This window comes from Notamacropus eugenii, chromosome 1 (genome assembly GCF_028372415.1).
Source record: "Notamacropus eugenii isolate mMacEug1 chromosome 1, mMacEug1.pri_v2, whole genome shotgun sequence".
Taxonomy (NCBI): Eukaryota; Metazoa; Chordata; class Mammalia; order Diprotodontia; family Macropodidae; genus Notamacropus; species Notamacropus eugenii.
In genome coordinates this window covers 76,433,092-76,459,390 of record NC_092872.1, presented here as the reverse complement: position 1 = coordinate 76,459,390, position 26,299 = coordinate 76,433,092, and the positions used below count along the sequence as shown (strand labels likewise).

Genomic DNA, 26,299 nt, shown 5'->3' with positions numbered 1-26,299 from the left:
GTTATATATATTGTATGTGTGTGTATATATATATGCATATATATGTATATTTATATATTTCTTTGTGTATACATTTCCTTGCCCTCTCCCCTCCCCACCCTCCAGCATCCTGGAAGCCAGGCGTACACTTGAAGAAAGCTATGTCTCCTCTAAATCTTCTCCAGGCTAAATGCCTCCAGTTCCTTTAATAGATCGTCATATATTTCTTTTGCCAGCATGGTCCCCTCTTATGAAATCTCCCTTGCTTGAAGATATTCTACAATATGGTCCCTAGACCTCCGGATGTAGTTTGAGCAAGCCAGAGTACAATAGAATTGTCACCTCCTTCCTTCTTATACTGAGCCTCTTTGAATGGAACAAAGGCTAGCATTAGCTTTTTCTCAATTTTTTGGAGGCAGTTGGGGCAAGTGACTTGCCTATGCTCACACATCATGTCTGAGGCTGGATTTGAACTCAGGTCCTTTTGCCTCTAGGGTCAGTGCTGTATCCTAGAGTAGGCCTCAAGGCTACATGTGACATTCTAGGTCCTTGAGTGAGGCCTTTTGACTGATCCCAAGTTTTACAGAACAAATCCTTTTATTAAGGGAATTTGTTCTGTTGAGGTTTGGATTCAGTCAAAGGGCTGCACTTGAGGACCTCAAGTGTGGGATCAAGGGCACAGATGCCCCACCCCTGCTATCTCCTGATCCACGTAGCTGCCCCTAGTGTTAGCTTTTTTGACTATTATATCACACTACTGACTCATATTGAGCTTATAGTCCACTCATACTCTTTGAGTCTTTAAAATGAACTGGAGTTTAGCCTTACTTTTCCCATCATGCATTCAAGAAGTTCATTTTTTTTTTACGATAAATGTAGAACTTTACACTTGTCCTCATTTAATTTTATCTTTTTATGTTCATTTTAATAACTGTGAAATCTAAAGTGTTGGCTATCCCTCCCAACTTTTATCGCCTACAGATTTGACAAGCATGCTTTCTATGGCTTTAGTTAAGTCAGATTAAAAAATGTTGAACAGTGGAAAACATGTTGCTGGCAACTCCCAAGAGAAGTCTGGACTCAAGAAATTGATTTGTGATTCATCTACATAGCAGTGATCATGGAAGCTACTGGATGTAATCCAATTCAACAAGAATTTATTCAGTACCTAAGTCTTTGGGGGGAAAGTCATTATGCATACATAACGTGAATGCATAATATATAAAAAGCAGTTTTCAGGTGGGAAAAAGGACAGATCTAATATGAAGGGCAGTTTGTCAATAATAGAACATGTATTCCCAAGGGCACAATGGAAGACTGGGGAAGGAGAGGAGAGAGAAAATCACACACAGGAGTGAGTGAAACTGGTAACATGTAGAGTGTAGGAAGAGAAGAGGTGGGAGCAAACATTTTGGGTAAGAAAAAAAGAAAGAGATATAAAATAACGGAGTGAAAGATCAAAGGTAAATCAGGAGGGCTCTATGACTTTGAAGCCAAGGAAGGGGAGGGTTCAGTAATCTCAAAAGTAGCAGAGAGGTCAAGGAGAATAAAGAGTGAGAGTAAAAGGTTATTGAATGTGGTGATGAGGAGGCTGTTGGTAAGTTTCAGTAGAAGCAGAAGACAGATTACAGGAGTTAAGGAAAGATTACCAAGGTCGTCAGGAAGTAGGGTTAGATAACTCAATAGAATTTAGCAGTGAAACGGAGAAGAGAGATGGGGTTTTTGTTGTTACTGTTCTGTCATTTCTTCGTGACCCCTTTTGGGGTTTTCTTGGTAGATACTGGAGTGGTTTGCCATTTCCTTCTCTGGTTCATTTGACAGATGAGGAAACTGAGGCAAAAGGTTAAGTGACTTGCTCAGGGACATGTGGCTAGTAAGTGTCTGAGACCAGATTTGAACTCAAGAAGATGAGTCTTCCTGATTCAAGGGCTAGTACTCTACCAACTGTGCCACCTAGCGGTCTCAAAGAGTTAGATATTATAGAAAGGTGAAAGGGAAGGGTTTTCATTGGGACTTGGGATTTCTGAGCATATTTGTAGGCAGATGGTAAAGGATGAGTGAAGAAAGAAAGACTGAAGATACATGAGATATTTGTTATTGGTGGAAAAAATATATTAACTACTACATATTATATACATATATACATACATACACACATATGTGTGTATGTATGTATATACATACACACATATATATATATATATATATATATACACACACATTTATATTTATAATCAATCTCAAGGAGACTGATTTTCAAGTTTATTTTCAAGTTATCACATTTAACAGATATTTTGAAACTGCCTGTGTGTGCAAGGGTATCTGGGTGGCACAGTGGACAGAACCTGTCTGGAGTAGGAAGACCAGGAGTCAAGAAGACCTGAGCTGAAATCCTGCCTCAGATTCTTACTCCCTGTGTGACCCTGGGCAAGTTACTTAACTCTATGTTTGCCTCAGTTTCCTCATCTATAAAATGAGCTGGAGAAGGAAGTGGCGAACCATTCCAGCGTCTTTGCCAATTGTTTTCTACCCCAAATGGGGTCACAAAGAGTGAGACAGGGCTGAAATATGCTACAGTATGTACAAAGCACAGTTGTCCTGAAAGACAGGGTTACATTTTCTCTCTGAGAAACTCAATTCTTCAGCGTTTGAAACATTTGCAGTCCAGAGGAGAGAGATGAGGGACGTTTAAAGGCCTAAAGGGCTGCCTTCCACATGAAGAAAGAATCACAGACTCATGGAGTTTGAATGCTAGACAGATCTTAGAGTTTACGTAGTTCACCCTCCCCACCATAATTTTACAGATGAAAACACTGAGGCCTAGAAAAGAAACGCAAGCTCTTCCAGAGAAGGCTCTCACGCCGCCGTTGCAGCCATGTCTCTTGTAATCCCCGAGAAGTTCCAGCACATTTTGAGAGTGCTCAACACCAACATTGATGGATGGCGGAAAATAGCTTTTGCCAGCACAGCCATCAAGGGTGTGGGTCGAAGATATGCTCATGTAATGCTGAGGAAAGCAGACATTGACCTCACCAAGAGGGCTGGTGAGCTCACTGAAGATGAGGTAGAGAGTGTGATCACCATCATGCAGAATCTCCGGCAATACAAGATTCCAGACTGGTTCCTTAACAGGCAGAAGGATGTAAAAGATGGAAAATATAGCCAGGTTTTGGCCAACGGTCTGGACAATAAGCTGCATGAAGATCTGGAGCGACTGAAGAAGATTCGGGCACATCGTGGGCTTCGGCACTTCTGGGGTCTCCGGGTTCGAGGCCAGCACACCAAGACTACAGGCCGCAGAGGTCGCACTGTGGGTGTGTCCAAGAAGTAAACGACTTCACTGGCCTTGTCTATTAATAAATAGTTTATAACAAAATATATATATATATATATGTATACATAAAAGAAATGCAAGTGAATGAAGCATGAAAGCAGAGTTGAGGCATTCATGGATGTTTTCCTGACTCTTTGGTTATGACTGTGGCAAGCAGCGATGTCACCCACCTGAGAGGAAAAGTTCTAAGCCCAGAGTAAGCCCCAAACTAGGCCCATAATAAAATTTTTTCCTTATAAAAAATTTTAATCCCTGTAAGTAAAGATTTTTTAGCAGTAGATGAGCAGCAATGAACATGTTTCTCATTATCACATTGAGTCTTTGATCTTTTTTAATTATTTGTTTCCCCTTACAAACGCAAATGTGAGTCACTAGTGGTGTGTGTTCAGCCAGCTGCTCAGCTTGGAGGTGCTTGGCAGAGGTCCATTAAAGTTTCCCAAATGAAATACAAATGCATTGGTTTGCTATTAGACTTTGTCATATAGCCTGTTGTCTGGTATTTAAAAAAAATTTTTTTTGGAGGTTTAGATTGATGGGAGATGAGGGGAAAAGGATAGAACTGAGCCTCAGAATCAGACTCTCAAAGGGAACCTCAGAGGCCATCTAGTCCAGCTCATATTGGAAAAGGAATGTTCTTAACAACATAAATGACAGGTGGTCATCTAGCTTTTGCTCGAAGGGTTCAGGTGATGGAAAACATGCTGCTTCTGGAGGGAACTTATTCCACTCATGGACCTAATCTGTGATCCTGTGATTAAATTTATTCTGCTTGGCCCCAGAAAACAAAGCTAGGTGGAATTTCTTCTTATCTCAAGCCAGAATCTGTCTATTTGCATTGGTAGGAGCATTTCCTCACTTAGGAGGTCCCTGTTATATTCTAGAGATAAACAACTTGAATATAGACAGAGATCACATGGCTATCAGATTTAAAGATGATTTAAAACTGGATGGAATCAATATTCATAGAGATTCAATAACCAAAATGACGGACTAAATCTAATAAAATTGAATTTCATAAGAATAAATATTAGGTTGTATTCTTGGGTCCAAAAAGTCAACTGTATTAATATAGTATGAGAGATGTGGCTTGACAGCAATTCCAGTGAAAGTGATTTGGTGGTGTTAATGGACTGGAAGCCCAATTATGTCAACGCAGAGCCAGAAAACTCTACTGAAATCAGTTCTGGGAGGGTGCTGCATTGTTCAGGGTGAGGTGAAAGAATAAGAGACCGTGCTGGGTATTTAACCCAGAGAAGGGAAGACTTAACGGGGAAGAAGGGGAAAAGGTGAAGAGAAGGGGATTCTAATGGCTATATTCAGTTGTTTGTGGAGTAGACTTGTGAAAGAAGGATCAGATTCCATTCTGCCTCCAGAGGGTAGATGTGAGAGCAATGGGCAGATGTTATGGAGAAGCCATAAGGGAAAAACTTCCTAGAAATAGGAACTGCCCATAAGTGGAATGAGTTGCTTCAGGAATTGGTGGACTCTCCAATATAGGAAACCTTCAGGTTGTTGTGCTCATTCTTCATTTTTGAAGAAGACCACACCATCAGAGAAATGATGACATGACTTTGTTTTGAGGGAGGAAGGGCTGTGGAAGGTCACCATCCTCTCTTTCTCCGCCAGAGCCATCTGAGTCCGGTGACTGGATATTCATCAGGATGACTGGAGGTGGCCCAGGATACAATGGGAGACCTTGACCTTTTTAGGTACTCACTTAGAGGGAGGTAATGCCCATTGAGTGAATAGGTCTCTCTAAAAAGTAGTCAGGCAATGGCCTGAACAATGAACAAAAGAAAAAATAACTAAATGACACTGGGAGGGAAACAGAAACTATTACTATTGACAGCCACTCTAAGCCAGCCATTGAGTGGAGCTTGCCAGGAACCCATTGTTGTCCAGCCTGTGGCTTCAGAGTGCTCTGGGTTTAAAGTTGTGGGAACGACAAGGAAGGAAAGAGGAGAAGACATCTAGCCGGTAAATCCCAAGGAAGTGGGGGGAGTCAGAAGGGAGAGGATAAGCTGGGTTACCCTTCTAGCTGGGTCTCCATTCAGGCACTTTGATCTGCTCACAGGTTGTGTTTCTCCTTCATTTTCGGAGAAGATCATGATGTCAGAATTGATGACATGACTTGCACTTGACTTTGTTTTGAGGGAGGGAGGGCTGTGCAGGTCACCAGCCTCACTTTTTCCTCCTCAGGAAACCTTCAAGAGGATGCTAGAAAATGGTTTGCTGGCTAGGTTGTAGGAGGGAATCTCTGTTCAGGTCCAGGTTGGACTCCATGGCCTTTGAGATGTTTTCCAGCTCTGACATTCTTATTCTCTAAGTGTGAGGCAGGGCATACTTCTAAACGTTGAATTTTTAAAAAGAAAGGAAGGCGTTCAGAGCAATAAAATGGAGGCAGTAACGATGTGGTAGGCATTTCCTGATGGGACTCTATCGTTATGGCCCTAATGCTACGAGTCTGCTAATGACTAGCAAAGTAACTGCTCCTCATGCTTTTATATCCCTGATGCCATAATAATGAAACACAAGTTTTATGGACCTTAGAGATCATTTAATGTCTAACTTCCTTATTTAAAAAAAGAAGACAGATTCAGAAAGGGGACAAGATAAATGAAAGGCTACATAATTCATGAATGGCAGAGCCTAGGTTAAAAAGCCTAGATTAAAATCCAGGCTTTTACTCCATGTATAGGGCTCTTTCCACACTATATCATATTGCTCTGGATTGGGGGAAATAATACTAATAATGATAATGGTAAAAAAAAAAAAACAAACCAAGGTAATCCTAGAAGGGATATATAAAGAGTTTGACAATCACATACCTCATTTTGAAGATAAAAACTGATTTTCAAGTGATCCATGGTGTTATGATACTTTAAGCCCTTAACTCATGGGGCCAAATTCTCTTGTGCCAACAGTTCTTGCATATCCTTTCTGGAAGTTGTTTAACAGGTCTGTGAAAATCCAGCTTAAGAGGATCATGCTTAAGAAGCCACTCCTGGAAATTTGGCCCTGGATGTGAACAGCAGTGATGTAAAACACACTCCTTTAGGTTTGCCAGTTGATATTTGGCCAGAACTAGGGTTACTTTTAAAAGCTGATGAACTTTACAAGACCACCTTCCTTTGGCACTCAGAGTACATCTCCGAACACATCTTGTTCAAATCAGCCCCGAAATCCTTTGCATCGCACTATCGTAGGTGCAACAGGGTAGCTAGGTGGCACAGCAGACCTGGAGTTAGGAAGATTGCTTTTTCTGAGTTCAAATCCAACCTCAGACACCAGCTATGTGACCCTGGGCAAGTCATTTAACCCTGTTTGCCTCCGTATCCTTTTCTGTAAAATGAACTGGAGGAGGAAATGGCAAAGCATTCCAATATCTTTGCCAAGAAAACCCCCAAACTGGGGTCACAAAGAGTCAGACACAACAAAAACGACTGAACCACAACAATTATAGGTACAGCACCCCCCCCCCCCCCCCCGAAGCGGAGGCCAATCCTGCCTAATTGGAGAGAGACTCGTTACTGGAGTTAGCTGAACCTGGCTCATAGGAACCAATTGTTAAATTTTCACCGTTAAAGTTGTTAAAGTTTCAGCATCAAACCAAGGTTTGACTTATTGTTGATTGTCTAGATTTAATAAACTAATGGAGAAAATGTAGATTAAACTTAAAAGTGCATTAAGTGTATTTTTTGGGGGGGAGGATGGGGAGATCGAGTTGTTAGACATTTACCAGCATGCCGCTGCTTCCTGATCTCTTTGGAGAAAAATATAGTGAAAACAAGGGAACACACATTTGTTAAGTGTCAAACACTGCTAAGTACTTTACAAATATTATCTCATTATTGTCACAATAACCTTGTGGAGTAGTATTGTTGTCCACATTTTATAGCTGAGGAAACTGAGTAAGACAGAGGCCAAGTGACTTGCCCAGGGTCACACAGCTAGTAGGTGCCTGAGGCTAAATTTGAACTCAAGTTCTCCTCTCCCATGCCCAGAGGTTTATACACTGCACACTATGGAGGAAGTTTAGTTGGCACAATGGATAGAAGGTTGGGCTTTAAGTCAGGAAGACGAGTTCAAAGGAAGCCCCAGACTCTTTGTGACATAACTGTGTGGCTGACTTAGAACAGGACAAACACTCCAGCAGTTCATACCTGAGGACCAATAAGGTAATTCTTTAGGAATTGGTAACTGAAGTCACAAAAGTTGTGCCATGTACCAGGCCTTGTGGTAAGTGCTGGGGTTATACATATAAATAAGTAGAAAGACAATATGTTCCCCTGAGGAGCTTAAATTCTGTTGGGAGAAGACAACATAAAAAATGGAAAAGTAGGGCAGTGGTCTGGAGAGTCATGAGCTGAGCCTGCCTGGCACAGTGCTTCCTCAAGGGGAATTTCAGAGAAGAACATACCAACTGGAGGAGAGTCATGGGCTGAACAATGCTTGAAGGAGGCCTGCCTAGGGCCAAATGAAGATTTGGGGAGAAACACACTGGTCCTTGAGGATGAGACCTGTAAATGTTTGAGGCCAGATTTGAACTCACAATGAGTCTTCCAGATTCCAAGGCCAGGGCTGTACCCCCTGTGCCACTTAGATGTTATCCCGCAGTTTGAGATAAAAATTAAAATGAGGTACCCTTGGGAGAGGTAATATACTGATTGAAATTCATATTATACTATAAGTGGCATGACCTTCTTTTCCTGAAAATTGTGTGATTTTAAAGGCAAAAATAGGAAGGAGAAAGGAAAAGGTCACTGGGCACTTCAATGAGATTTCCTGGGCAAGGGGATCAGTAAATAAAGGGAGGGTAAGAACCTTGAGAGACCAATATCTCCATAAGTTGGTTGAGGCCCGCTGGCGGTGCCCTGAGCCCAGCCATGGAAGAGGTGGTTTGCTTTCTTTTCGTTTTGTTTTGTTTTCTTCTTTCTTCTTCTTTTCTCTTCTCTTTTTTCTTCTCTTCCTTCATTTCCTTCTTTTTTACTGTTTTTCTCTAAAATCTTAGGGTTTTTTTTACAGTTTTTTCCACCCAAGTCCTCTGTCTTTTATGTTATAGTTATTTAAATATGTAATTCAGGATTCCAGCCTGGCTCATCTAATTTACCTTGAGCACAAATTCTGGTAGGTTCTATTGGCAAATTTTACCTGAAGCACAAATTCTGTAAGTTCTTGAAAATTATCTGAGTAATGCTGATGGCAGAAAGTTCCTGAGAAAATATACTGAGCCAAGTACAGAGAAGTTTGTCGCCAATCAGCTGTCCACTTTATAATAATTTGTTTGGGTATGGTAAGCTGGCAACAAAGGAAAATGCAAAATGACCCTCAATCCTGTGGGCCCCTTTTCTGCTTCTGTAGTGACAATGGCAAAGTGTTAAAAAGGGGGGGTAGGTAAAAATGGGGAGCGGTAGTAAGAATCAATCACATTTTGTAGACTAGTTATAAACATTAGCTTGCCATTTGGCATCTAAATTTAAGACTCCTCCCTAATGACCGTCAATGATTAAACTCCTAGAGAAACTTCATTTTATCAATCCCTACATGCTTGCTATAGATTAAACAGAATTCACTTCAATTTCAGTTCCATTAATAAATGTTTATGAAGAACCTACCCCGTCCTCTGCTAGGCTCTTGGGATACAAGGCTCAAAAAATGGTATTGATGGAAGGCCTATCGGTGCTCAGATAGGCAAAGAACTTGACAGAGCTGGATGTATTGTTTGTCTAAAGATATCAAGAAAGATTGTGTCATGGGACATTTGGTCGTATCATATTTTAATAATAGAGATAAGTATTTGCAAAAAAGTCTACCACAAAAATAATCGCTACTTCTGTGCCATTGTCTGCCATAAAAGATGAGAAAGGTCGTTGTTTGTCCTTCCTTCTAGAAGAGGACCAAGATGTCAGGAAGGTGAGGCTGTGATTTGCAAGTGAATTGGATTTAAGTGAGGGAGGGCTGTGCAAAGTCAGCAGCCTCACTCTCTTCTCTGGAGCCATCTGGGTCCAGTGGCCAGATATAAATTATAACGACTTGTAGATGGTTCTGGATGCAGTGGGAAACATTGGCCTTTTAAAATTAAGGTTTTCCCAGGTCTCAGTTTGACTGAGGCAATGCAAATCCAGTGATTAAGGCTAGGTAAGAAATAAGGCAAAGAATGACCTCTTTTACCTAGTTAAAAAAAATCATTCTGGGACTGGAAGACCTCAGGGTTTCTGGTCAAAATAGAAACAATTTCTATTTACATGCAGTCTGAGCCATCAGGGCCGAAACAATGCCCATGAGATGGAAAAGGAGAGAAATCTTCAAAATAACTTGATGAAATTTTCAATTTTATCAATATATGCTATGATATTTGGTGACTTCAGTGAAAAGGTAGAAAGACATAGGGAAGGATGATAAAAAATATAGAAAATATGGTGTGGTACAATCAATCAATAACCAACACTTATTAAACATCTAGTATATGCCAGGTGCTGTACTAGGCATTGGCAAAGCAAATGCAAAGAATGAAACAATGCCTACTCAGGAGTGACATGCCATCTGAGGGAAAATAGAAGAAATGTAAGTATGTATGGAAGAAATAATAATGGTAGATAGCATTTATGTAGCATTGTAAGGTTTGCAAATTACTTTACAAATATTGTCTCTTTGTTCTTACAATAACCCTGGTGGGGAGAGTTAAGCACTATTATTATCCTCTCTTTACAGATAAAGAAACTGAGGCAGATAGAGGTTAAGTGACTTGCCCAGGGTCACACAGCTAGTAAGTGCCAAGGCTCAAATTGAACCTTCTTCTTGACTCAAAGTCCAACTTTCTATCCACTGTGTCCCCTAGTTTCCTCTGCATAAAGAGAATAAATACATGGTGTTAAATGCAAAGCGATTTGAGAGGTGTGTCAGGTGAAATCTGAAATAGATGAGGAAATAAAGGTCTGTGCTTTTGAGCATAATGATTTATTAAGCAATGTGTGCCAATTGCATTACAAATTGGGACCTGGCCTACTCTGCCTGGCACAGGACCCTGAATACAGGGGAAGATAGATTTTTATGCATTAAAAGAAAACAATTAACAGGAAATAAACCAGGATACAAGATTAGGTAATCTGATTTCTGTTTGGAGGAAAGATGATGGATGTTCCAAGTTGGGATGCAGAGAAAGTGAGTTTTGCTCAAGTTGGGAGGGGGCAAGTAGGTTTTGAGGTCTTTCCTTTCCCAGAATTGGGAGCTTCTGATTAATCTCATCCACCTGCATTTTATGAAACAAGAGGTGACTTATACCATCTATTTTCCCATAAATGATTTGCAGAAAAAGAACAAGATGGAAGAAAATACATATGGCAGAGCAAGATGTTCATGAGATGGCATCCAATTGGTTCATGGTAGGGTTCATGAGATGGCATCCAATTGGTTCTCTCCGTTCTCACACAAAACCGACTCCATTTTGTAACTATCCTTCCCTCTGTTTCTTCAGAGGGAGGGCACTAGTATTGGGAATAATAGGAAAGGCTTCATGTAGAAGTTGACACTTGAGCTGAGTCTGGATAAAGAGAAGCATTCTGAGACAGAGACAAGAAGGGAGTGCATCATAAGCATGGAGGACATCCAGGGCAAAGGCAAGGAGGTGGGAAATGGAGTGTCATATGTGAGAGAAAGCTAGTTTGGCTGGATCTGAGTTTAAGAAGTGGAGCAGTGTTTAAAGGGGCTTCAAAGATAGAGTGGAACAAAGTTATAAAGGGCTTTAAAACCTAAACAGATGATTCTGTGTTTGATTCTGGGGGCAATAGACAACCACTGGTGTTTATTAAATAAGGAAGTGACATGGTCAGATCTGTGCTGAAGGAAAATCACTGTAGCAGCAGGACGGAGAATGCACTGAAGTGGGGAGAGACTTGGGGCAGGAAATCAGTTAGGAGGTCATTTCAGTAATCTGGTGAAACAAGCATTGCATTTGCATTTGCATTTAGAGGACCTGATTTCTAATTCTTCCTCTAGTATTAACAGTCTTCGACACTTCAGTTCGATTTCTCCATCTGTAAAATAAGATCAGGCTGCATGACTGGGGCCCCTTCTAGCCATGATCTAGTGAGAAGAGATAGAAAGAAGAAGTTTGAAGGTATCTCTCAGTAGCAGCATCTTTTTTTTTCAAGCATACATTTCTCTGACATTTTTTTCTGAGGCAATCAGGGTTGTGACTTGTCCAGGGTCACACAGCTAGTAAGCATCTGAGGCCGAATTTGAATTCAAGTCTTCCTAACTGCAGGACTGGTGCTTTATTCACAACACCACCTAGCTGCCCCTATGACATTCTTCATGCCGCTTCTCCCAAATAACTTCTCATTTATAATGTCTTATACTCTGCTAATGCTCAACATGTGCACATGCACTGCTCTTTAGAGTTGTTGTAAGGTCATTCAGTCACATGTGACTCTTTGTGACCCCATAAGGTTTTTTCTTGGCAAAGATACTGAAATGGTTTGTCATTTACTTCTCCCATTAATTAAGTCCAACAGAGGTTAAGTGATTTACCCAGGGTCACACAGTCGTTAAGTGTCTGAGGGCTAATTTGAACTCCAGGCCCAGAGCTCTATCCACTGAGCCACCTAGCTGCCTCTACTCTTTGGAGTAGATAGTGCTAATAGATACTACTAATGAGACATCCAGCTAAGCAAAGCCATCCAAAGATGGCTGAAATAAGGTATCTCCCGTACATTTGTCAAAGTCATACAATATTCCTTGAAAGATATAACAGCAGAGATAACCATTAAATGAGCCTTTGATTAAGAATATCAGGTGAAGAATGAAACAGAGAGAGATATATGCTTACTTAAGGTATTTGCCACTTTCATGGCAAATGTTCAATATGATTTGAGAAAGAGGGATTCCCTATGGATGAAGAGGTTCTGTAAATGCTGCTTTTCATGGTTGACCTTGGGGTGGCCAAATCAAACCTTGGAATGTTTTCAGGACCTCCTAAAAGTGGCCCATAATGCTCAAAAGAGTTTGTCCTCTCTATTCACATGAGAAAACCAAGTGGATAAAGAAATAAATGCCTTTGCCTTCTTGATTATGATATGCAAATAGACAACTCAAGTCAGTCAGTAAGCATTTAAGTGCCTACTGAGTGCCAGGCAAAATAGATTAAATATATTTGTCTTGAATAGATAGTGCTAATGGATGATGAATAATCTTGGCACAGAGGAGGACAGGAGGAGGAGAATAGCCTGAAACGTTTTGGGCAATTGAACAGGCCATTTAATGATGCCTAACTTTTTATGGAAACAAAGGTTCATTTTTTTTTAAACACCAACATTTTATTGGCTGAAAGTCTGAGAATAGTAACATTTCCAAAGAATACAAATTGACAGTTACCCAGAGAAAAATTACATTAAGTCTCTGAGCCTTAGTTTGAGCACTGTACTGGCAAATTTTATTTTGTTTTGTTTTTAATTTTAATAATATTTTTCCCAATCACATGTAAAAACAATTTTTAACATTTTTTTTTTTAAATTTTGAGTTCTACATTCTCTCCCTCTGTCTTCCTCCTCATCCCTGAGACAATTTGATATGTTATACATGTGCAAACATGCAAAACATATTTCCATATTAGTCATGTTGTGAAAGAAAACACAGACCCCTCCCAAAGAAAAACCACCAAACCCACAAAAAAATAAAGTGAAAAATATATACTTCAATCTGCAATCAGATTCCATCAGTTCTTTCTCTAGAGGTGGATAGCATTTTTCATCATGAGTCGTTCAGGATTGTCTCAGATCGTTACGTTTCTGAGAAGAGCTAAGTCATTCACAGTTGATCATCATGCAATAATGTTGTTACTGTATACAATGTTCTCTTGGTTTTGCTCACTTCATTTTGCATCAGTGCATATAAGTCTTTCTAGGTTTTTCTGAAATCACCCTGCTCATCATTTCCTATAGCACAATAGTATTCCATTACATTCATATACCATAAGTTATTCAGCCATTCCCCAGCTGAGGGACATCCCCCAATTTCCAGTTCTTGGTCACCACAAAAAGAGCTGTGAAAAATATTTTTGTGTAGATAGGTCTTCTTCCTTTCTCTTTGATCTCTTTGGCATATGGACCTAGTGGTGGTATTGCTGGATCAGAAGAAATTCACAGCTTTATAGCCTTTTGGGAACAGGACCAGCTGACTCTCTAGGAAAAAATATGATATACTTTTAAGTTTAATCTGTATTATTAACAGTTTTTCCCTCACCTTCTTAAATCTGGAAATCAGTAGGATGATAAATCAAAGCCCTGATTTATAGCCTTTGCCCACTTCCCAGGTATAAATGCGCACACTGAAAATTGAAGAATTGCCTCTCATTAACCTGTAGGCTGACTTTGGCACACCCTGCTGCATTTCTGTATCTTGAAATTGGCATTATGGTAATTGTACTATTTACTTCACTGGGTTGTTGTGAAGAGTGCACTTGGACCCTTCCCCACAACACAATCCCATCCCCTGTTTCTGCACCTTTATGGGCTGTCCCCCATTCCTTTAATACTCAGCTCAAGTATCATTTAGGTGGTGCAGTGAACAGAGTGAGGGCTTGGAGTCAGAAAGACCTGAATTCAAATCCAGCCTCAGACACTTAGTGACTGTGTGACCCTGGGCAAGTCACATAACCCTGTTTACTTCCATTAATTTACTTCCATTAATCTGTAAAATAAGCTGGAGAAGGAAATGGCAAACTTGCCAAAAAAATTCAAATGGGATCACTGAGTCAGACGTGACTGAAACCAATGGACAGTAACAACAGCAGCAACAGCAAGTACTGTCTCCTTCAGGAGACCTTTCCTAGTTCTCCTAGGTGTTGGTACCTTTCCCTCTAAGGCTCCGCGCCTTCTGCTCTGCATTTATTTTGTCTGTTCTGTTTCATGTGTGTTGTTTCTTCCAGTAGGTTGTAAGATCTTTGAAGGAAGGAACTGATTTTATTTTTTGCCTTTCTTTTTATCTCTAGCTATTATTATAGTTACTGGTATATAATAATTATGTAATAAATGCTGTTGATGGGTTAAAACGTAAAGTGCTATAAAATGTTATAATTTTTGAAGGATAAGCTTTCTCAGGTTACATATTATATTCCTATATTTTAAATCTCCCAGATAGGTACTCAGACCATTTATATATGAACATATAGATGTGCAACACCACATGCAAACACAGACTTATGTTCTCAGTGCATACACATGCAAACATGTGTACCTGTACACGCACATTGAATTCTCTCACTGCTCTCTTGTAGTACCTCGTTCAGTTAGGAATAGAAATTATGGCCATCTAAAATATATATATTTAGTTTACAACATTCAGTTCCACAAACTTTTGAATTTTAGATTTTCTTCCCCTCCCTCCTCAAGCCCCTCCCCAAGATGGCATACAATCTGATATAGGCTCTACATATACATTCCTGTTAAACACATTGTCACATTGTCACGTTGTAAAGAAAAATTATCACCAATGGAATAAACGACGAGAAAGAAGAAACAAAACAAAACAGAAAAGAGAGAGAGAACAAATGGTAGGCTTCAATCGGCATTCAGACTCTGTAATTCTTTCTCTAGATATGTATGGATAGCATTTTCCATCATGAGCCTTTTGGAGTTGTCTCAGAACCTTGCATCGCTGAGAAGAGCCAAGTCTATCAGAATTAGTCATTGCACAATGTGGCTGTAGCTGTGTACAGTGTTTTTCTGGTTCTGCTCACTTCACTCAGTTATCAGTTCATATAAGTCTTTCCAGGTTTTTCTGAAATCTGCCTTCTCATCATTTCTTATAGCACAATAGTATTCCATTACATTCATATACCACAACTTGTTCAGTCATTCCCCAAAATTTATGGTCCTTTTATGGAAAAGAATGGGAAATAAATCAGGGAATAGATGAATCGCTCAACAACCTGGAGTGGTATGAATAAGACTCAGGTGGACCTTCTGCCGACCAAGATTTGGTCCCCTGGATGCCACAGATTAGTCATAAGAGTTATAGGGGACTTTATGCAGGTGGCCATTCTAATCCCTCCCTCCCCATTTAAAAGGGAAATTCTTAGGGGAGTCATCCCTTGGAGTGTAAATTTTCCATGCATGGTCTACTCTCAGAGGGAATACCTTGTGGGAGAAAAGAGAATGAAATCTAAGGAAATCTGTTCCATTGCTGTTGAGTGAGAAGTAGGAAGGGTTGATTTCATTTTTTAAATGCAAAAATGAGAACTTCTCTTGTTCACAGATAACCAAAGAACATCTGGAATTTACAAGCGGAAACTTTCCAGATGTTGAATTCTCCATGAAGAAGAATCTGCCTGTTTAAAAAAAGAACAACAGCCACCAAGCTGACATTGCCCAAACTTCCTAGGCTGCCTGCCCACTCCCATTGTGCTTTTCATTTTAATAACTTGATATGTTCTTTATTTTGTAATGTATTTAGATGCTATGGTGATAAGTACTGCATAAATGAAAACCAGGATGGAAAATTGTACACAATGGAGAACTCATTTTATGCCTGTTTGGAGTTGATTATGTGATACTAGTCCTAATTCTTTTGCATATCCAAGGATCATGGATGATGCCTTCCATGTCACACCAGTCCTTTGCCCAATCTCCTTCCAGTAATGAGATGCTTTTATGCTGAAGGGGCTGCATAATTAGATGTTCTATTTCAGAGGAGGAATGGTTTTTTGGGTCTTGCAATCTCATCATGAGAAGGTAGTGTGCAGTAAATATTTGACTCTTCCAATGGGGTTAAGGAGGTTATTCAAATAACCAAGATCCATAGGAGGAATTGGTTAACTGACAAAAATTGGCCTGTTATTTGTATCTTCATGTTTAATTACCTCTTATAGTTGTCTAGGGGAGCAAACCTTTTGGTGAAGGGGCTCCTCCATTCCCACCAACACCAACTGCTCCCAATGGGGCAAGTAAGCCAAAGAGTCACAGTAATAGCACAACTCCTCCTCACACCAGATGGCCAGGCCTACTTCCAGTCTAGTTTTAATAAAGGCGTTGTCCAGGGGAGTAGATACGTCAAGTAGACAACATTTCTACTACCACCAAAACCATCTGCTGACCAACTGCTACTGATGATTAGGAAGTCCAGGATCCCTGGAAATAGCAGCCCTTTCCAGACCATCAGTCCTGATTCTAATCCAGCCCTTACCAAGAAACCAGCCAGAGGAGCACTCTTTGTGAATATTTGACCAGCAACTGTCTCTGCAGGTTCCGTAGTCTCTACCTCCTAAGCTTCTACATGACCCAGAAAAACAAATTTTAACCTTGGCATCATCCAGTTTCTCAGCATCAGAAATGGATATCATTTTATCACTGGAAATGACCCTAAAGAAGATGCATTGCTATTTGTTTTTGCCACTGCAGTGTAAGAACCGTTGGATGGAGCTTTTCCATCAAACTTGCAGCTCAAATTTTTCTATATCTGTTCTCTTTCCCTATTAGAATGTTAGATGCTTGAGAAGAAGAATTTGTCTTTCCAGCACTTAAAATAGTGCTTTGCACAAAGGGAGCACTTTACAAATGCTTTCTTATTCATTCATTGATTTATATTCAAATCTAGGTCCCGGTCATTTGTCTACTGAAAGTTACATTCAGAGAGGACTCACCCAGAGCATATGAGTTCTGTAAAAGATGTCAGTAACTATCTTATGCCTCTCCTTCCTCCTTAATCCACATAGTCTGCAAGAGGAACAAAGGATACATGTACTATACACACATATACATATATGCACATAAATGTAAACATAACATGGATATGTACACTCATACATATATGTATATGCACACACACATATACATATATATGTATACACACAGATAAAACTGAGATCAGAGGCTGCTGGGAGAGCAGCACTGGGAGAGAGTTTAGGGTTCCTGGGTTATGGAGACAAAATAAACACAATTGTGGATGCAGAGATGGTAGCAGCAGACTGCTGGGCAAGTGTTGTGTAAAGGGGAAGAAGCAAGAGTGAACTGAGACAAATGGACAGCAGCTTAAAGTGTGTGGTGAGACAGACATTGAGACTCCGCAGGGAGACAGGCAGGCAGAGATGATGATGACCCATCTCTTAGGCAAGGTTCTCCAATCTACTCCCATTGCTGGGGTTTTTTCTGTTGCTGCTTGTGAACTTGTTTGTAGGAGGCTATGGTAACTGTTTGGGAAACTGTGGAGAACAGAATGGAAGAAGATGTCCTGATTTTCAAAAGAGAAAAGAGAATCCAGTTTGAAAACTGGCCAATGAGTTTGACTTTAATTCCTAGAATCGATCATTTAAAAATTTTAAATGATTTAATGTTATAATTCTAAACATTTCCCCCTATTTTTCAACTTTTTAAAATATTAATATTATAGGAACTTTGACATTCTCAGTGGAAAATGAATTGGATTGTTACTCAGCTGGTTTTCCTCTTATTCTGTCCCTTGCTGTCCCTCATAATTGTAATGATATTCATAATTTAAATGGTTTTTAATGGAGATTTTATTTTATTTTGTATTTTCAATTAATGATCATTTATTCTCTTTCTTTCACCTCCCCTTCAATTAAAAGGAACAAATTCCTAAAAGCAAAGAGGCAGTCAAGAAAAAAGAAATTCCTGAATTAGTCATGTGCAAAAATATATATCTCATAGAATGAGGCACCAAAAAGAGGGAACTAATTAAAAAAAAAACAAACCAGTATCAAAAAAGTAGGATAGCTTTATCAAAAATAGATTGTGCCAGACTAAACATTTCCTTTTCTGAAAGGTTCACCAAACCAACTCACTCAGTACAAAGCTATAGATACAGCTTGCCTAGATTTTAGCAATGCATTTGATTAAGGTTCTCATTTGATAAAGGTTCTTTTTCTTGGAGAAAAGATGGAGAGATGTGGACCATACAGTAATAGAGTTTGACAGTTTAAAACCATTTGAATGGAGAAACTCGAAGATTAGTATTTAAGGATTCAAAGTCAACTTTGTAGGTCTTCAGAGAAATTCTTTGTTGTGTGACATTCTTTAACAGTGACTTGGGTTAAAGTATGGCATGTATGTAGATGTAATAACCACTAGGTATCCCTGCCAGGTATGCTGAATTCATTTCCCCCCACCCACATCTCCACCAAGGCAGGGAATCTGTCCCTAAGACTGTTTAGTCTGGTTGGCTACAGCTTGTGCTATTGACATAGACCCCCAGTTGTCTGGGGCATGAAAAGGCCAGCCCTGTAAGGAGCTCTTCAGACTTGATAGATATCCCACTGCCATAGAAGCCAATATACCCTTTTGGTCAGATGTGTTTCTGTGTGGATATGAGGAAGACTGCATTGACCTGAACCTGTACCACATCCTTGCTGATTGTACTTCCCTGAACTGCATCCTTGCTGATTGTACTTCCCTGCGCCGCATCCTTGCTGATTGTACTTCCCTGCGCCGCATCCTTGCTGATTGTACTTCCCTGCGCCGCATCCTTGCTGATTGTACTTCCCTGCGCCGCATCCTTGCTGATTGTACTTCCCTGAACTGCATCCTTGCTGATTGTACTTCCCTGCGCCGCATCCTTGCTGATTGTACTTCCCTGTTCCGCATCCTTGCTGATTGCACTTCCCTGTGCTGCATCCTTGCTGATTGCACTTCCCTGTGCTGCATCCTTACTGAATATACTTCTTGTGTGCTGATTAAATAAACTTTTTTGTTCAAGGTTAGATGGCTTCAGTTGTCTCATTTCTTTCTAGTCATGAGCCGGAGCTGCTGGTGTAGAGCAGCAAACTTAACAAATCTGCAGTTTGCACAAAGCAGTTTGGCATCATTGAAAGCATGGTGTAATTTCCAAAATTGGCATCTGGCCTGATCTCTTGCTGTTCACTTCTTGGTCCAGCTCATTTCTTCCCCTGTTTGTATCTTGTCAAGAGGAGATGAGAAGTTTGGCTGACTGGATGAAGGCTAGACTCTGATTGCAGTTGTAACTTGTTCGCAGCAGGAAGCAGGAAATCTGAAAGAGAAGGGAATGTAGAGATTAAGAAGCTGAAGGGACAAAGGTGGTGATCTTCAGAGAAAATTCCCAAGTGGTATGGATATTTTAATTGCATAATATGTTTAATTAAGGACCCTAGACCAGGAAATGAGAGACATACATAAAGGTTGTGGAGTCAAAAGGGGGATAAGAATTACTGTGGGCTTAAAGCAGGGGCTCTTAACTTGTTTTGTGTCATGGATCCTTTTGGCAGAGTCTGGTGAAGCTTTTGGAGCCCTTCTCAGAATAATATTTCTAAATGAATAAAATAAAATACATAGAATTATAAAGGAATCCAATTATATTAAAACAATCACTAAAATATATTCTTTCAAAAGTTCCCAGGTTAAGCACCATTGACTTCAATTACATAGCGTTAAAATATACAAAAGGATAAGTTACTATTAACTCATAACCTCTGTTGTCAGTCTGTAGTCATCACTAGCAAGAGTTTGCTGGAGACAGCCCGAACCTGGCTCCCAAAAACTGATCATTAAATTTTCAGCATGAACATTTGCACCTCAGAAATTGGCAAATGCTACAAATAAGGGCTTGGTTTATTGCTCTGTTGGTTCCCTAGGTTTAAGAAGGTGATAGAGAGAATGCTAATAATTTGGATTAAACTTAAAATTCTATCGTATACATTTTTTTTTCTTATAGATAACTGGCTATTAAATACTTACTAGCAAACCCTTGCTTAAAAGTATACTGGAATTATGGTTAAGTTTATGTTTTGCTTTTGCACAAATAAACCAGAAAAATCAAGTAAGCTAAGAGTGGTATGAGATTGGGTTCTTCTCTGTTCTACTTGGTAACTTGACAAACAAACTCCTATTTAAAAATTTGAAATGATTTTCTTTCAGCCTTAATTCAGGGGTGGAGAATCTGTGGCCTTGTGGCCACATGTGGCCCTCTAGGTCCTCAAGTGCAGCCCTTTGACTGAATCCAAACTTCACAGAAAAAATCTCCTTAATAGGAGGATTTATTCTGTAAAACTTGGGCTCGGTCAAAAGGTCACACCCAAGGACCTCAAGGCAACATGTGGCGTCAAGGCTTCAGGTTCCCCATCCCTGATAGGTCACGGAGATGGATTTGTATTTTAGGGAATGAGTTCTTGACAACTGTAGGATCGTAGACCACAGAGGCCATCTACTCCAACTCCATCTTTTTAGTAGAAAGGTTTAGTGTCAGGGTTAAGATTTGACGTCAAGTCTTTGGACTATAAATACCTCCTTGGTTAAGTAAGTCCTGGTGTTCTGGGATAATTTCATTAAGTCAAGAAACTCTAGATCTAAACTTCACCCTTTGAGCTGAACCTGTGAAAGGAAGCAGAATTGAGATCAGAAGAGAGATCCAGGGACCACCAATGAGAAGAATCAAATCAGAAAAAAATGGAGTAAACTTGGCTCCCTTCATTATGGATATGACAGGTGAAGTATAAGAACCCCAAGTATACGGGTATCCCCCACCCCTCCCTCTGATCCCCTTGGCAGCAGAGATTTGGGCTGTGGCAAGAGAATAGGGAGGAAACTGGACACTAAATGAGGCTAAAGGATGATGCCTTTGTTTAGATGTACAGATCTACCATCTACATCTGGGAAAAGATAAGGTAAAAGACTGTGAAAAATGAGAAAGAATTAGGAGTAAAATAGAAGTAGAAATTAAAGAGAGAATGGGGGAAAAGAGTGACACAGAGACAGAAAGAGGGAAAGGGAAGGAGGTATGGAAGGGAGACAGCAGAGATACAGAGAGAGAAAGAGACAGAGGGAGATGGAGAAGGAGAGGAATTACTAATTCCTGGCTTTGGGTAAACCACACTATCAACTTCTTCCTTTGCTACTACTCCGATGAAGTTGATAGCCTCATTACAAATAGTCGAGTGTAACCTGGTCTTCTCTGGGCATAACCAGTTCTCCTAACATGGAGACACTGTTTAGGGGCCTTTTGAACATGCCCAGTTTTCCTAACCTGAGGCCCTCTGTGTCCCCCACCATGTGGATTAAGTGGCCTCCTTTTATTGACTGCTTGAATTTTTAAGACTGGCAAGGCTGAGTTGTTCATTCTTTTGGGCCACTATTACCTGCTTCATCCAGAAGTTAAAGAATAGTTCATCCACAACATGGATGCTATGCTGGTCAGAAGGGAAAGACTTTCTTTCCTTTGTTTCCTCTCTTTTACTCGACAGAGAAATGGGCGTGAGAGTATTTGTTTCCATTCTGTGTTTGTCTTCTGTTGAAGGTGCTCCTTACAGATCCAGGGATTCAAGCCTGGGATTTCAGGTGGGGTGGTATAACCATCCTCTCTGACATAGAAGTCCTTAAAAGTCAGAGAGCCTAGGACTTGAGCCTCTGGACTCCAAGTTTTGGACTTGAAACTGGGATTGTGTGCTATGGAAACTGGACTATGCTATGAACTGAATCCCCCTCCCTTCCTCAGAGACTGAGATAGTGCATGGGGAGAGTGATTACTGGAGGAGCCAGTTTGTATATGTGTGAGTATACCTTTGGAAGTAGGTATTTCTGTGTAAAGCTAATCTGTGTAAAACCTAAATAGAACTAGGGTACAGGGGATCACCTCTCACAACTGAGGCAACAACATTGGTCGGAACTGGAACCATTGACAGAAAACCTAGCTAGATACCTTTAACTCTCTGAAGGCTGCCAGAGAACCCTGAGAGAAATGGTGAAATCCAATGCCTGGCCTTCCGTGGTAGGGGCCAGGGTGACTGGTGTTATGTGTGAAATTAGGTGAGTTGGTTGGTTCCAATACAAATTCATAGCAGCATGGCAGAATAGAAGGAGGCCCCTTTGAGTCAGAGGACTTAAGTGTTTAGCACTGTACCTCACATATACCATTATTCCATCCCCAATGACTTTCCCCATCATGGTTTCAGTATGTTATGGGTCAGTGTAAGAAGTTAAATGGGAATTTTGGGGGAGTTTTGTGGAAGCAGCAGATGACACATGAATGCCAGCAGATGACATAGAAAAAGTTTAGAAATTCAGAAATAGAGTATATATGTATAGTATTATAGTATTTACAATAAGGTACTGTAAACACGCCATAAAAGGAAAAAAAAAATTCAGACTTCTGATAGCAAGGGAGGGCCAAAAACTTTTACATAGACTTTTTAGATCATGGGGGCACTGTGCCCTTAACACCCCAGTGTAGAAGGGATAACTGTAGTAGGTCTTTAATAAATATTTCTTGAGGGGCAGCTAGGTGGCACCAGCCCTGGAGTCAGGAGGACCTGAGTTCAAATACAGCTCAGACATTTGACACTTACTAGCTGTGTGACCTTGGGCAAATCACTTAATCCTGATCACATTAGCTCCCCACTCCAAAAAACACACACAAACAATAAATGTTTCTTGACTTGACCCAAGTTCAAATCCTGGTTTTGCCTTTTGCTACCTTTATGGCCTTGGGAAATCATTTCCCCTCCTGGAACCTCAGTTTCCTCATCTGTAGGATTAGGGGCTTGACTAGATGGCCTCTGAAGTCTGACCCTGTGAATTTCAGCTTAGGCCATGCTGCTATTCAGAAATCCATTTATTAATTTCTAATTGACTTCCTGTTTCATCCCCACAGGGGGTCCTCCAAATCTTTTCCACACTTCTCAGAATTCAAATTTTGTTACTGACATTATGCTTAGTTCACAATACTTTTTCTATAGAATCCCAGGGCACACATCTAAATTTCTCTTATTGACACAATGAGTGTGAAGGACATCTATGGAATGAAGTCAGTCACTCCAGTCACTCCAGGGTGAGTCCTCAATGGAGATGAGCCAAGAATGAGAAAGATCTATGTAGATTAGACCCTTGAAGGCTCATGTGTACTTCTCAAAACTTCAGTATCTTTAACTCTGAAATGAGAAAGTTGGACTCAGTTGCTTCTAGCATCCTGTGTAGCTTTATACCTATGAACCTGTGATTCTATGATATTATGTTACTTGACCCTGAGGCCAAAATATTGAGCGATGCATAGAATTTGCTAAGAGGGACATGTAGGCTTGATATAAAGAAAAATGTCCTAATTATCAGAGCTAAACAGTGATAGAATGGGCTTCCCCGGGAGTCAGTTAGGCTTCTCCTCACTCAAGGTCTTCAAGCAAAGACTGGATGACTTAGTTATGGGGCAAGTTGTAGAGGGTGCTCCTTCACCTGTGGGTTGGGTGAGGGGGCCTCTGGGGTGCCTTCCACCTCCGACATTTGTGACCCTGCGATACTCTTCAGGACTAACCATGTTTCATAATCAAGGAGCTGGGTAAGTGACAATATAATAAGGATCAATGAAGATATTTCAGATTCCAAGTTAAAGGTTGGGAGAGAGTGGTATCATGGAAAGAATGCTGGATTGGAATTCTCGTTCTGGCCTCTGTGACTTTGGGGAAATTATTTAGCCTCTCTGGGCTTCGTTTTCCTTATTTGTAAAATAAAGCCTCTAAGTTTCCATCCCGCTCTGAGGATGTAATTAGCAAATAGAGTACTTGTGATATACGTAGTTGGGTCAAAACAAATAAATAAACAAACAATCCCATCATCTTCCAATTTGGAGCATGTGATATATACGTACATATGTGCGTATATAAAATGTAGCAAGGTGATATATATGATATATTTAATGTGTATGTATATGTGTGTATATATATGTTTGTATGCATGCATAATACCTGTAAATAGCTTTGGAATCTTTCTCGGGGTCTCCAAATCACTCGTCTCTGAATCTGAGGTGTATATAATTAGACACACTTAGTGTCTGAGATGCAAAGAATAACAAGGACCCATTATGATGACAAAGAAACCACTTGTATTGTAGGATTTCCCTGGAATTCATGGGTATAATTGTTCATTGGCATACATCACTATGGATGCAGGAGACATGGTTTGCAAGCGCTTTCACACTGGTGAAATAGTGTGGTGTTTATTATGGGTATCGTTGTACATAAGTATAACTCCTCTCCTAAAAAAACACACCAAACAAACATGACTGTATATGGATGATGGTTCTCCCCTCCCTGCTGAGAACCCAGGTTGAGGCTGAAGTACTTGTAACATAATTAAGTTATAGAGGCTAATGTTGATGCCAACGTTTCTACTTAGAAGAGACAATAGACCAGATGTGTGCCAGGCAGAAGAGTTGCTCTTGGGAGGAGTGGGAAACATAATAAGTTAGTATGGAAAGCAGAAATGAGGCAATGCTAAATGGTGGATAGACAGCCAGCCACAGAGGTAGAGACTCCTATGTTAAAGAAGCACCTCTGACCCTTGCAGGCTGTGTGTTCTAGACAGCTCTCAAAGATTTTAAATAGAAGTACAGTTGTTAACTTGCATGGGCTGAAGGAATTTCCTCATCAGGAGATTTCTATTACGGTAGTTCTTCCCAGCACAAAAGGGAAAGTTTTAAGGTCTGGGCTATGCAAGAGATACATCTAATTATCCTTCAAGCTTAAAGAATGTGTTTTTATTTATATATGTATATGTATACACCTGCACACACATATGTGTGTATGTATATACACACATGCACATAGGTATTCACAATGCACATTTATACAGTATGTATGTATATACACACAAATGTATGGCAGGATAAGGTACCAGTCACTGATGTCCTTCCTTGAACCAAACCGCCAAGCATTCAAACTATGCTTCAGAGAGCACAGCTCTGATGGGCTGGCCACATTGTTTGAATGCAAAAGGCACGCTTGCCAAAAAGACTACTTTAGGGAGAACTCACATGGGGCAGGAGATCACATGGTGGTCAGAAGCGATACAAGGACACTGTCAAGGTCTCTCTCTAGAACTTTGAATTTGATTGGGAGACACTGGCACACGACTGCTCAGCATGGTGTGCCCACATCAGAAAGGGCGCTAAGCTCTATGAGCAAAGCAGAATTGAGACAGCACAAAGGAAATGTGGAATGTACAGATTTGGAGAATCCACCCCAGATGTTCATATGGACTCTCTGTGCCCAATCTGTGGTAGAGCATTCTGAGCTCGTATTGGTCTGATCAGCCACAGTCGGACACATTGAAACTTCACTTTATCATGGTGATGTCATTTTGGTCCTCTTTGAGAACGAAGGACAGCACCCAACACACAAATGTATTATATATGTGTAATATAATATATAGGCGTATATACACATGTACTTGTATGTATATCTGATATATATCTATATCAAAGGTTAAAACACCATACATTTATGTAGCGCTTTCCCTTCTACAAAGTATTTACTTCATACTTTATAGAAGAAAGAGCACTGGGTTTGTATGATGGGCCTTCGTATTATTCTGTGGGGAGTTGCCTGAAGCATCTCACATTAGAGAATTATTTAGGCTTGAAGAAATCAGAGCAAAAAAAAAGTCACTTTCCTTTACCAAGTCTGAGTTTTTTCATCCACAAAATGAAGGAATGAGAGTAGAACAGGAGTTCTCAAAGTATAGTCCAAGAATCACTGGAGTTCTCCAAGGCTCTCAGGGAGGTCAAAACTATTTTTGCAATAATACTAAGATGTTATTTGCCTATTAAAACACTCCTCCCCTTTTTAACTATGTATCTGTATGAACCTGGATTTTTTACATGTACTTTAACCAAAACAATATCACAGCAGATTGAATGCAAAAGCAGATATGAAAATCCAGCTGCCTTCTGTTGTCAGTCATTAAAAAATTTGCAAAATAGGTAAAACAATGATCTTCTTACTAAATGTTTTTTTTGCAAAATAGTTATTTTTCTTAAATAAATTATTTACATTAATATGGATCAGGTTCACTATTATTTTTAAGTGAATTAACAAATATTTCAAAAATTATTTTAAAATCTAATACAGTAAATATTGATACTTATAACCCACATTAAACAAAAGCTTTTGGGAATGGGGTGTCATCCTCAATATTTTTTAAGAGTTCAAAAGGATCCTGAGACCAAAAACTTTGAAAACTGATCTCTGAGACCTCCTCC

General features: G+C 40.0%; 2 protein-coding genes across 2 annotated transcripts in view; both read left to right on the top strand.

The window, feature by feature from the left end:
* AGTPBP1 (ATP/GTP binding carboxypeptidase 1) overlaps window positions 1–19,022 on the top strand; it is a 241,452-nt gene extending 222,430 nt beyond the window's left edge. The window contains exon 27 of the mRNA XM_072606021.1: window positions 15,566–19,022. Coding sequence (XP_072462122.1) covers window positions 15,566–15,615 — 50 coding nt within the window. The 3' untranslated portion in view covers window positions 15,616–19,022. The remainder of the gene's footprint in view (window positions 1–15,565) is intronic.
* Window positions 2,326–3,338, top strand: LOC140501916 (small ribosomal subunit protein uS13-like). The gene has a single exon (XM_072606035.1). The coding sequence runs from the start codon at window positions 2,855–2,857 to the stop codon at window positions 3,308–3,310; it is 456 nt and encodes a 151-aa protein (XP_072462136.1). The 5' UTR covers window positions 2,326–2,854; the 3' UTR covers window positions 3,311–3,338.
* Window positions 19,023–26,299: the final 7,277 nt, after the last annotated feature.

Coding starts and splice junctions, on each gene's coding strand:
- LOC140501916 (XM_072606035.1), top strand. CDS start 2,855: ATGTCTCTTGTAATCCCCGAGAAGTTCCAGCACATTTTGAGAGTGCTC.